The sequence below is a fragment of the Lissotriton vulgaris genome, chromosome 9 (assembly GCF_964263255.1).
Source record: "Lissotriton vulgaris chromosome 9, aLisVul1.2, whole genome shotgun sequence".
In the NCBI taxonomy this organism is placed as follows: domain Eukaryota; kingdom Metazoa; phylum Chordata; class Amphibia; order Caudata; family Salamandridae; genus Lissotriton; species Lissotriton vulgaris.
The window spans coordinates 827,631,727-827,644,412 of record NC_141697.1 but is presented as its reverse complement, the minus strand read 5'-3'; the positions used below and the strand labels follow the sequence as shown (position 1 = coordinate 827,644,412).

The following is a 12,686-nucleotide window of genomic DNA, read 5'->3' as shown; positions in this document are numbered from 1 at the left end:
AATATGTCTAGTACAACTAAATCCAGTACTGGAGTAATTTCTTATTGAGCTTTCAGAGACAACCCGAGGTTGTGTGTGGTTGAATGGATTTAGGCCTACAAAATCAAGACTGAGCAGGTTTGTCTCCATGGAGAAGAGCAACTCTTGATTTCATTGAGGAAAATGTTTAACGTTTTTACTAGCAACGAGACTGAAAGATAAAATACATGAGGAGGACCGGTCTTCAGATTTTGCTTTAAAGATGTTTTAATATAAACCTCTGGAGGACTTGCCTCAATGGTTATAGGTAAGCTACCTTATCTCCTTATCTCCTAGCCAACGTGAAGGAAAGTGTCATGTGAGGAATACTGCACTGTGACTCACCCTTCAAGAGACCAAGGGGAAATAAGAGGAAGAGCTTGCGTCATGAAGTAAAGATCTATTTATCTGATGAGTAAATAGTTCTTGGCTTGACAAAGCTAATGGCAGTTATTAGAAACTTTGAGCATAGAATATTATGGTAATGTTCTTCTCCTTATTGCATTTTGATGGGATTGTCAGGACCTGTTAGTGATAGTGTTTTTGTTTGTTTTAGAAAATTATCAGAATCAAAGATGAGATGGACAAGTAGGAGTTCATGGCTGTTGTGGAGCACAGAAAAAGGAGGCACAGGAAATTCTAGAGCCTCTTCAACACGCAAAAGCACTGTGATTGTATATGGGGCGTATGTGTCTTTCACACATTTCCTGGGAAACACAGTTGGTTTAATTAGTTTTTAAATAAGTGCTGCTGAAAAATAAAAGTGAGAAAGTAAAGCAAAGTTCCGGCCTCAGTGTTTTTAATAGTACTGAAACTTTAGGTCACATAAGCATTCCTATACTAAACCCTCCAAGATGAAGATGGTGTCAAAACAATTTGTGTTTGGGAAGTCACGCAAGCGTGTGACTCAAGATGGCCGCTTCGCATTAATTACTGTGACGTCGGCCCTTTATTGACGGTGCAACTAACAAAAATGAGGCTGGTATTACCATCTAATTTGCTTCCAGAGGCTTGCCAAGAACTGCACTTTCCGGATTGGTGCTTACCTCAGCGTCTGAGTGAGGTTTTGGAGGAGCATTTTCAATTGAACCCTTCAATGGGACTTCCTTCCAGGTTCTGCCGAGTTTCTCAGAAGAGCAGAGTCACTCACAGGAAAGGGCGCAGCTGTGGCGTAGTCACTACCACAGCTTGTATTAGCTGCTGCAAAGTATCATATTGTACAGCCTTTCTTTTAAGTTGTGTACATTTTTAATAATTCTTGCTCTTAGCTTTAAAATAATTTGTTTATTATTATGGTAGGTAAAAATACTCCTATGATGCATAGCGAAAGTAAAAAATACACTTCGCCTCAGCCAGTCAATTCTAGATTGGTAGAAACAAGTGAACCATTTTTGGCTGGATTATTTGATGAAATACAAGCTATTTGTTACAACACAGACACTATTGAGTCAGAAATACAAAATATATGCAAATACATGGCTAGTCTTGGTAATCTATAGGATGCATTAAAGGCATATATCAGAGGGGCGCCAATTTCTGTTATCGCGCATAATAATAAAATAATAACGCTAGAATTGAAGAATTGGACAAGTAAATAGCTAAACACCAACGTTTCTTCATCACATCTAATCACATCAAATACAAAGCACATCTACAAAACCTTAATGAATTAAATTTCATATTAAGTATTAGATCAGGCATTCAAATGTCTAATTCTAAAGCTAAATTTTGTTTTAATGCGAACAGATCTGGAAGATATTTAGCCAATTATCTTTGTATTCAGAAAACTAAAAATCTTATTGATTCTATCAGCACTTCTAGTGGTCAAACAGTATTAACTCATAAAGAAATAGTAAATGGATTTATGAATTACCATTCAATGTTATATAACAAACCTAAAAAAAGAGTTGTGTATAAAGGCAAAAGCTACAGTAAACTAGTTTTGATTTAAACATAATACAGTGCAAACGAATACTGAAATATGGCCAAATAATTCTGCACCGAACTCCAGTATAAAAACAGCTATATTTAAAAGACATACACTCTGTACAGATTAGGGATGGATGTTAGACTTAGCACTTGGACATCATATTAGGCAGGTCCTTAAGTACTTGAGGGGAATGTATGTCTCAATATTCTATGAGGCTCTACAGGTCTATAGATGTCTTTTAATTTTTCTATTAAAACTCAACAAATATTCACTGATGAGATTTCCCTTACACATGTGAGTAATTGTACAAACAATTTTTGTTACTGCATAGGAATTTGATTGTAAAGATTTTATGGAGCTGATATGTGGGTTCTTCTTTATGGTTTATCAAAATGTATGTTTCTGTATAGCTGTATGTTTCCATGTAATGCAAATTCAATTTAACAATCGCAGTCAAAGCTCCAATTCCTTGTGGCAGGTTCTATGACATTAGAACCCATACCATGTAGAAGAGCAGGGAGTAGTATTGTTCACTCTTTCCTCATTAAAAACAGAGGCTCGGGAAGTGAGGATACTTACCTCTTAAACAAAAGTAAAGAAAGTCTTTGCTTTGTTCCAGGGTTTTTCTTGTTCCCTTCATTTCCTTTAATAAACAACTGGATTGGGATTTGGAGCTGGGAAAGGGAGTTCTGAAAGGCATACATTTTGGGGCGCATGCATCATTGTTTTGTGCGGTTGCAAAGTGGCAGATTCACACAATTTGCCCCTATGCGACCGTAATGTTTGAATTTAGGATGCATCATCCCAAATGCAAAAATCGCTATTTAAGTAATTGCAAAGTTTGCGATTACTTAAATTGCAATTTCCTTTAGGGAATCACAAATTGCGATTCCCTAAATGCATTGCAACAAAAAAATGCGATTTTGCTTTCAAGAAACGCAAATTACCATCAACTTAAAGTTGATGGTAATTTGAGAAATATTTGAAAAATGCACGAAAGGGAATTTTGCAAAGTTCTATTTTGAACACAAACATGCCCTTGGGACATGTGTGTGTGCAAAAAGTTTTTTAATTGCACTTTCAGGGGTGCATCAGGGTGTTCTTTCGGCACCCTTGCACCCGTGAAATTGCATGCGCAATTTGTGAGTACCTATTTGGCACTCGCAAATTGTGCATGTAATTTCCATTGATTCCTATAGGAATTAATGGGAAGCCATTCTTTATTTGCCATTCGCAATAATGGAGTCGCAAATAAGGAATCTGTAGGAATCGCAATTGTTTTAGCAATTCCTACATGAATAGGGAATTGTGATTACTAAATTGCGATTTCTTAAAAATCTCAATTGGAATCGCTATTCCTAAGTTTGATGAATGTGGCCGCCTGTCTTTTGTACCTAATCCTGGCTTGGAGATAGATGAACTGGAGGATGTTAAATTGGCATTGAACTGAGAGAAAGAGACCTCAAAGCCACGAGGGGGGATACAGAAAAAGGATTGCTAAGCAGAGTTTTGATATACAGACATATGAGGGAATGAAAACAGTGGCACAGGGATAAGAGATAAAGAGATTTTAGAGGCCGGGTTAAAGGAAAGATTAGTGAAGAGGGAGACACAAGAACGATGACAAGACATCTCAAATGCAGTGAAGGACACCAGGGCCAAAATTACATTGTCACGTATTGCTGAGGTGCAGCAGAATTTGTGACTTTTTTTGTGATTTTCAGAAGGATGAGGAGATCACTAGGGAAACATGTTACTTCTGTGAATTTCCGGGCACAGATCTGGCTAGCCTGATCCCCTGCAAGCATTTCACACACACTGTGAAACATGTAGAAGTACATGGTTATGTGGAATTTTAGATTTATTGACCTTTATATGCTTCTCATGAAAAATAACTCACCGTCTGAAGATTTCCTGCTTAATGAGCGACAGTTCAGTAAAGTTTATTGCAAAGACCTTGTAAAATCATTTTCAACAAATAATATTTTAAGATTTATTCAGCAATAAATGATCTAAGACTGAGTTTTATTTAAAAATAAACTTCAGGTGCAATTGTCGGCAGTTTCTTTGAGCTGTTCCTAACAGCAAAGATGATGACCTAGAAAGCTGATGGATGGTGCAGGTTTCTGGAACTGTGTGCACTGGGCATTTGTAAAGAAGCCATATTGCAAACCTTTGTAGAAGTGGCTGATATAAGTGGGAGAGTCAGCACACTTGTCCTCTGGTCTGTGAATTTGTGTTGGCTTTCCAACTCTGCTTATTGCTTAATGTTGAGGGTCCCCTGAGAGGCTGGTGCCATCGCCGCTTGCATGGCAGTGGAGACCTGGTCCAGCACGCATAGTAACTCATGTCCTTGTAGTAGCCGGCATGGTCCCTGAAGTGGGGCATTTACCTCGCAGTCCAGATTATTCAGCACTGGAAGTGGGCAAGGCATGAGATCTGGAAAGAAAAGGGAAATGCTACATTTTTCATGCAATCTGTACATGCTACAAAATGACATGACATGAAGTTTTTTTTAACTAAGTCAGATGTCATGCAATCCTAGGCCCTAGACATATCCAAGATCACTTGGAATTCAGGAAAGAGATAAAGACTTTGCGCTGCAGAAACAGATGATGCAGGATGAAACATACCAATAAGCAGAAGTAAAGTAAGAGTATGAAAAGGCTCGAGCCCTACCCACTCAAGAAAAGGAGTCAATACCATACAGAGTATATGGCCACATAAGCCACCATTTTTCAGTATACTTCTTTCGAATCCATGCGCTAAGTGTGGCTAGACAACCAAAGTAACACAATTGACACAAGAATGGCAATCCGCTACTCATTTTACATTGGCCTAAGACTTTCACACATACCCCCCACTCAAAATCCATACATTTGGATCGAATATTATGAAGCCCAAACAATTTATACATCACTTCTCTTCACTCCACACCATGCTTCTGCGCATCAACAAATGAAAGCATAAGAGCACGATTCTAGTAATCAAGCACACACCTAAATATTTCCCGCTTAGGCCACAATGCAATCTAGTTTGCTTCCAACCAATTGAGGCCTACAATATACTGTGCTTCCAGTCTGCGATTCTACTTCGGCATTGTGCTATATACACACAGTTATATTACAATAAAATGCAAGGTAACAACTTGACCAATGAGCCACCGCAAAAAAGTATTTGGTACAGCCAAAAGATCTGGCTTTAACCCCTTGCATGCTGCCGCGATTCTGCGCCTGTGCAGTAAAATCGCGAGTGGGCGTCATCAGCACACGAGCGCCGTAGTGCATGACGGATGGGGGCCGTCATCAGCATGCAAGGGGTTAATATGATAATGCACACAAACACAAGCATGCACAAATGCAGTTTTCATGCATTAGTATAATAATTTCAGGCTTACTGCCTTTGCAAATACCCTTTTTTTAAATTAAAAAAAACAACTCTTTTTATTAAAGAATAACAAAGGTAATACTTACAAAAAATTGCATCAAATGAACAACCAAGACATCAGGTCAAATCATACATTCTGCATCACATGGGTTCTCATGGACAGATATTGGATCACATGCAACAATGTTTAATACTAGGATCCTGGGGATTCTTGCGTTTCCAATTCCAGCAGTGGCATCAGTGGTTCACAGATCTCACCTCTGTGGCTATTTCACGCCCCCCATACCTTCCCTCATTTCTTCGGGCAACCTCTGGCCACGTACACTGATTTCTCTCTAAACATACACCAGTCAAAGTCTTCCGCCCACTTGGAAACTCGGGGCGGCTGACTGGCACCCCAGAGCTGCGCAACATTGCGTTTAACCACCATATACGCCACCGTCACCCATTGCTTCTGGTACATGTTTAGGTCTGTGAGCTCCCACACGTTCAACAGACACCTTCCGGCTTCTGGTCGTATCTCTACACCCAGAACTTCCTTTAGTTCATCATGGATCCTCGCCCAGAATTTCTGTATCACCGCACAGTGCCAAAGTATATGCATTAAGGTGCCAGGCTCTCCACACTTTCTTCTACACTCTCCACTCCCCCCCTTGTCCCATTCGCACAATCCTAGAGCCGGTGATATAGGATCTATGCAATATCTTCAGTAGCACAAGTCGGAGCCTCATCTGAATCGCCACTACCTTCGGGGAGGAACTCCACTGTGCTCTTATATGCCCCGCAGGCTCTCCATGTTATTACCCAGTTTCCTATATATCAAGGAAATAGTTTTCTCGGGGATGTGTCCATCTAGCACCCGTTCCTCCAGAGGTGACGCCTCCGGGAGCACCATGCCTCTAGGCACGTGGGCAATGAGGGCATGTCTCACCTGCCAATATCTATAGTGTTCATTGTCGTGCAGACTATACAATTTTTGGAGAGACTCAAATGTTTGTACCGTATCCTTTTCCCAAACATCCTTTATCTGGGTGATTCCGATAATGTCCCATTTATGAAACCCTTTAGTTTTCCATAAGCTACCTAATTTCTCTGAATTAAACAGGGGAGTGGCCAACGTCAATCTGCCCTCCCAGCCTAGATACCGATTAGCCGTGTGCCACACATGTACCCTGTACGCGGTTGGGCCAAACAATGCAAACTTCCCCGGTCTAGAGTATAGAGCTCTATCTATCATTCCACCCGGAACCAGCTCCCGGTCCATGGCAAAACCCGGATCACCCGGGGGTCCGTAGACAATGTGGTTCACAGCAGCCAGTTGCGAAGCCCAATAGTACTTCCTTAAATCCGGAAGTCCGATCCCACCGTCATACCATGGAAGCGTTAATTTGACGAACGCTATACAGAGTGTACTGTCCCACAGAAGCCGTCTCTGGAGAGTCTCAACCTCCCGAAAATAGGAGGCAGGTACCAGGTCCATCACATTCTGTAGGGCATACAAAAACCGGGGCAAAGCCATCATATTGAAGAGAGCGGCTCTTCCAAGCAAAGACAGCGGGAGAGCTTTCCAACGCTCCACATCTTTCCTGCATCTATCCAACGGGGAGGCCAGATTATTAGCGTATCGCAATTGTGAATCAACCGTGATATAGATGCACAAATACTTAAATCCTACAGTCTCAATCTGAATTGGGCACGATTGCGGGATGACCGGCGGGTCGCCTACGATGGTAAGGAGCGCTGACTTTGACCACTTTATCGCCAATCCCGAGTATCTACTAAAAATGGCAAGCACATCAAGAAAACTACTCAGGGACTCCCTGGGATTGGTGAGGTAAAGCAAAATGTCATCCGCATATAGCGAAATTTTATCTTCCCATTCAGGCTGACATCTTAAGCCCCGTATCGATTTATCCCATCTAATCCAAGCCACCAGTGGCTCCATTGCAAGCGCAAAGAACAATGGGGACAACGGGCATCCCTGCCTCGTGCCCCTTTCCAACAGAAAGTCATTGGATTTAAAATTATTGGCAACTACCCTAGCCAGGGGGTTCGCATACAGCAATCGCACCCCCCCAATGAAGTCCCCTCCAAAGCCCAACTTCACCAACACAGCAAACAGGTATTTCCATTCCACCCTATCAAATGCCATTGGGGCGTTGAGGGACACCAAGATAGTCGGTTCATGTATCCTCAAAGAGCCCCCAAGGACTCCGTGCAAACGCCGCAAATTCAGCGCCATGTTGCGACGCGGCATGAAGCCGGACTGGTTCGGATGGATCAGAGTCCTTATCACCCTGACCAGCCGAGTGGCCAATATTTTCGCTAGGATTTTGGGCTCTGCATTAAGGAGCGAAATAGGTCTATAGGAGGAGCATTGCGTCTTGGGCTTACCCACTTTATGTATGACTACTATGTTAGCCACCATATGGAAGCTGACCCTCCTCCCTACTCTACAGAAACATGGCCCGGATATGCCGGGTGAGTCTGTTGGCGTTTAATTTGTACAGCTCGATCGGTATCCCTTTGGGACCAGTCGCCTTACCAGATTTTATCTGTCTTATAGCATGCGCCACTTCATCATCAGAGAAGGGGGAGTCTAAGTAGTTCCTATCTTCCTCCAATAATCCCGGCATGACAATGTCCTTGATCATTTCGCTATCTTCAGCCTCTGTAAACTCACTACCAGCAGTATAGACCTTCTTATAGTACTCCGAAAATGCATCAGCCACCGCCTGCGGATCCGTAGTTCTGTGAGAGTCCGATCCTTCTAATTCAGGCACCAGCCTAGATGCCCGCTCCCCATGCTCGAGCCGCGCGATCAATTTACCAGCTCTTTCGCCATGCTCATATATGCGGCTTTGTACAGCATTATTTTGTATAATCGCTCTATCCCTCACAAGGCCTTTGTATTCCCCCTGTCGGAGTCTCAGTAAATGAAGCTCCGCAGGCGCACATGATGTAGCAACTCTCTCCTCCAAGCATATGACCTCTGCCTCCTTCTGAGCTACCTCAGCCTGACTTTTCTTCTTTTTCTCTGCTACAAGAGAGGACCTCACCTCTTACCACCGTTTTATACGCTTCCCTGAGGGACTGCACTGCGGAAACGGTCCCCACATTTTCTAGGAAGTAGCGGTCCGTCATCCGGAGTACCTCTCTCCTAATAGCCGGGTCCTTTAACTGCCAGGCGCTGATAGGAGCTACCCGACCAACCGCCGGTCGACCGAGAGTAAGCTGTAACCACAGTGGAGAGTGGTCAGATATACCTCTGCCAAGGTACCTCACATCTTGGATCATTGGAGCCATCGCCACTGGCAGCAAGACATAGTCCAACCGGGACAGGCTAGTGTGTGCTGCTGATACGTGAGTGAAATATGTCAGCGTTGGGTTGCGGACCCGCCAGCTATCGATCAACCCCAGTGTCTTCAAGAACTCCGAAAGCCAGCTCTGCGATTGCCTAAGCACCCGAGGTGGGCTACGGTCCATCCCTCCATCTAGTACGGCATTATAGTCGCCCCCCAAAACCTAGCCACCAAGGGGCAACGTAAGAAAGATAGAGCTCAGATCTCGAAAGGTATCAGCCTGAAGGCCCGGTGCTACATATATAGATAGGAGGGTGACCGTCTTACCCTCCACCAGCCCCGATACTCCCACATACCTGCCCCTTTGATCCAGCCACGTAGCCTGGACCGACAGGGGAAAGGAGTTCTTGACCAAGATCCAGACCCCTCTAAAACCGGTTGTAAACCCAGCATGTGCCACCAAGTATCCCCCTTCATGGAGGGCCATGCATCAATTGCCCACAAGAGGCGTCTCCTGCAGCAAGACAACGTCGGGGGAATGTCTTCTAATGAGAAGCCTAACCATCCCTCTCTTGATCTTGTCACCAAAACCATTCACATTCCAGCTCAGCACCTTCATCTCTGATCCTCGACTAATCTGTGCCATCTAGCCCATACAGTAAACTTTCGACAATGTAATTGTCACCTGATGCGTAAAAGGAATTAAACAAAAAAAAATCGCAAATACGACTGCAAACAATTTCATCACTGTTTCGATGAACCCATTCGCATTCAGCCCCCTCCCCCCTCCCTGCAACCCTGCATTAGGCTGTCGCCCATCCCCAACTAGCAGTGTGCCCATCGCCCAAACACTAACCTACAATTAACTAAAGGTAGAAGTTGGAAGAGGACCAAAAGAGCCCCTTGCTCCCCCTCCCCAGCCTCAAAAACAATCATTCAACTCCCCATTATTCCAGGCTGAATCCCGATAAACAAGTCAACACAAGAGAAATAGCAGTGGAACCACCAACTCCCCCTGGATAACATGCTACACATTAACACCCTAAGTCTTATCTATTTGCGTTCCCGTGGCTCGTCCACGATCTTGATCCTCTGATTCGCTCGGGTGAATACTATCCAACCAGTACGATGCCACTTCCGGGTTATCGAAGAACCAGACCTTGCCGTTCCACCCACAAGCGGGCCGGGAACATCATTGCATATTTCAATCCCTTGTCCCTGAGTTTCTTCTTTACTGGCAGGAAGTTCTGTCGTTGTTTCTGAACCATTTGGGTAAAGTCCAGGAAGAGGGAAATCGTTGCGTTTTCATATCAGAGGGGGGGTCCAATTCGAGCCGCTTGGAGAACTGCATCCCTGTCTCGTAAGTTCAGGACCCTAGCAATCATCGGGCGGGGAGGGGCACCGGGTCTGGGCCTGCCCCCCGGCACTCTGTGCGCGCGTTCAACTGTGAAGAGATTACTCAGTCCCTTGGGCTTAAGGTGATTGAGGATAAGATTTTCGACAAACAGGTCAGGAGCCACACCCTCCGATTTCTCGGGCACGCCAAGAAGGCGAATGGTGTTACGCCTGGCTCTCCCCTCAAATTCGTCAAGCTTACGATCCATCAGAGTTCTCTAGGTCTTCAGATCTTTCACTTCTTGTAGCAATGACGACAAATCATCAATCAGACTATTAGTCTTGAGCTCGAGCGATTTGACTTTCTCACTTGCCTTGGACAAGTCCGCCTGTATAAGATTCACCTTAATTGTGAGCGTGTCCAGCTTGTCATCAAGGTCCTCCATTTTTTGCCCCAGGGACGCCTGAACCCCGTTTATAGCAGCCATGACATCCGTCAGGGTGGGCTCGGTGGGAGGGCACGCGACATCGCCTCCCGCTTGCTGAGTCTTCTTCAGTTCCGTAGGGGACCCCCTGGGCAAGGTATAGCGGTCACGTTTATTGGATTGGATGGCCCTAGAACCCTTGGAGGACCTAGAGGAGGATTTGTCAGTCTTCAGCTTGGTAGCCATCTTCTCACTGGTTCCACGTCCCCTGCAATCGCCAGCGAGCGGTGAAACAGCGGGGGGGACCGGGACCAGGGTATCACCCGCCTCTCAAATTGGCGGCTCAGCCCATCGTACAGCGATTCCAGGCAGGCAGATCAACCACATCAAAACAGGCCCCACCCGCACGGAGGCCCCCGGCGTCACCGCCCTCCACAATCGTGCATCACCCTGGCCATCGAAGCCCACCACGCCGCCAAGTCCGTGGGCATCACCCTCGTCCAAGCTGCTCAAGTCTCAACCCCCAGACACCACGGGCCGTGTACATAGCTCCAGAATAGGCGGCTTTCCCGGCAGCCGAGACGGCCGCTCTTCCTATGTGCCTCGTGGGACCCGGTATCCGTCGTCGGTAACCTCACCGCCTGTCCCCGTGCATCTTGGAGGGTCCTCAACAGGAGTCAATGCTACATCGGGCAGCCGGGCCTGAGCCCCCGGGTGCCACAATCCAGCCTGCAAATGGCCAAGTGGGGAACACCGACCAGAACCTGCCCCAACTGACACTCTGCGTGTGCCCACACGGATACCAAGCTGTATAGGGGCACCCTGCGCCCTACGCCTCATGGGGCAGGGCTTCCCCGGCCTCCACTACTGGGACCGACTCTGCCTCGTCTCCTCCGCCAGAGTCGCTGCGACAACTCGGGGGGGGCAGGATATCACTCCCGGGGCCCCCAGCAAGCATTTGGCCACCTCTGCTGCCTCAGGGAAATAACACTGGGTCCCCTCCCACCGTCCAACAGGACCGCTGTTCTCCAGGACCTCCGTCCGTAGCTTGATTGCGCCCAGGGTAGGCGCCGGGAGGCAGTGTCCAGCAGGCCGCAGACCACCACCGCAGCCCCAGAAGCAAATCCCCAGTCACCTCCGTGCAGGCAATTGGAGCGGTGTCACGAGCGCCGGGCCATTCAGACCCCCGACACTCCAGCAGTGGGCTCCAGCACCTCGGGGCGTCTCCTGCACCGCCCCGCCGCCTCAGAGAGCGGCCCTGCACGTTTCAGCCGGCATTTCTTCCTCCCCACCACAGAGGACCAATTAGAAGAGAAAAACACAGCAGAAGTGCACCACAGAGGCTGCTGCGCTGTCCCCCAGTCACAGCCAGTCCTCCAAAGCGCTGTGTCACAATCGGGGGAAATTCATGGGGCCGGACCAGCAACTTCTGGTTTACGGCCCAGATATTGTGAAACTCCAAGGCGGCCGGATCCACCACTCGAGCTCCCTGCTTCAATCACTCGCAGGCCGCAGGACACGAAACAACGTATCTTCACTCCACGGCACCGTAGGCGGCCCGGGAGAACCTCGGGAGTCTTCGCTTGTCCAGCTCCACACAGGGGGTGGGTTTAGGGGACAGAATCATAGCAGGATAGTTAGGCTGGGATCGGAGGCCGGCGGTGCCAAGCTCTCACGCGGCCTCGCTGGTCACGCGCGTGGCTCCTCCCCTGCAAATACCCTTTTTAAGCAAGTATGTATGTCCAAAAAGGGAAAACAATGATTTAGAATATGTTATGTTCCGTTAGTTAGTGCTTCTTTAGTGATTTACAATATGCTATGTTGCGTTGCTAAGTTCTTCTTTTGTGCTCAATCATCCCAAGGTTTCTCTGCCCTAGAGTGAAGTATAAAACATAAGGCATCCAAACTAGCCTTGGTAAAAATCTCTGTTGGAAGATTTTTCCTAAAGCAAGTAAGAACTGGAGGTTACTTCCCTAGAATGGGCGATTGGACTGAGCAGCAGCATCTACTAAAGTCGAAATCTTGATTTTTGTTAGAAGGCTGACAGTTAAAGACCTGAGTGACCTATTAAGCCTGTACGGTGTGATATGTTTCTGGCTAAATAATTGGGAGCAGCCAAACAGAGCTCATTGAACAGAGGCCATTGATTCGTTACTAGGGGGCCATTGTAAGGATTTTAGTGGGATGCACATGAGAAAAGCGATACGCTCAAATTACTAATCCTGCAGCTTGATTTTATATGGAAGACTGGTGTAATTACAATGTGAACCAATGATAACGGCAACTGCA

The 12,686-nt window shown here is 46.2% G+C and overlaps 1 protein-coding gene across 3 annotated transcripts in view; it reads right to left on the bottom strand.

Moving 5' to 3' along the window:
- Positions 1-3,869: 3,869 nt before the first annotated feature.
- Positions 3,870-12,686, bottom strand: part of LOC147692313 (endothelial PAS domain-containing protein 1-like) — a 595,714-nt gene continuing 586,897 nt past the window's right edge. For all 3 annotated transcript variants that reach the window (XM_086938561.1, XM_086938562.1, XM_086938563.1), the window contains one exon: positions 3,870-4,387. In XM_086938561.1, coding sequence (XP_086794687.1) covers positions 4,206-4,387 — 182 coding nt within the window. In that variant the 3' untranslated portion in view covers positions 3,870-4,205. The remainder of the gene's footprint in view (positions 4,388-12,686) is intronic.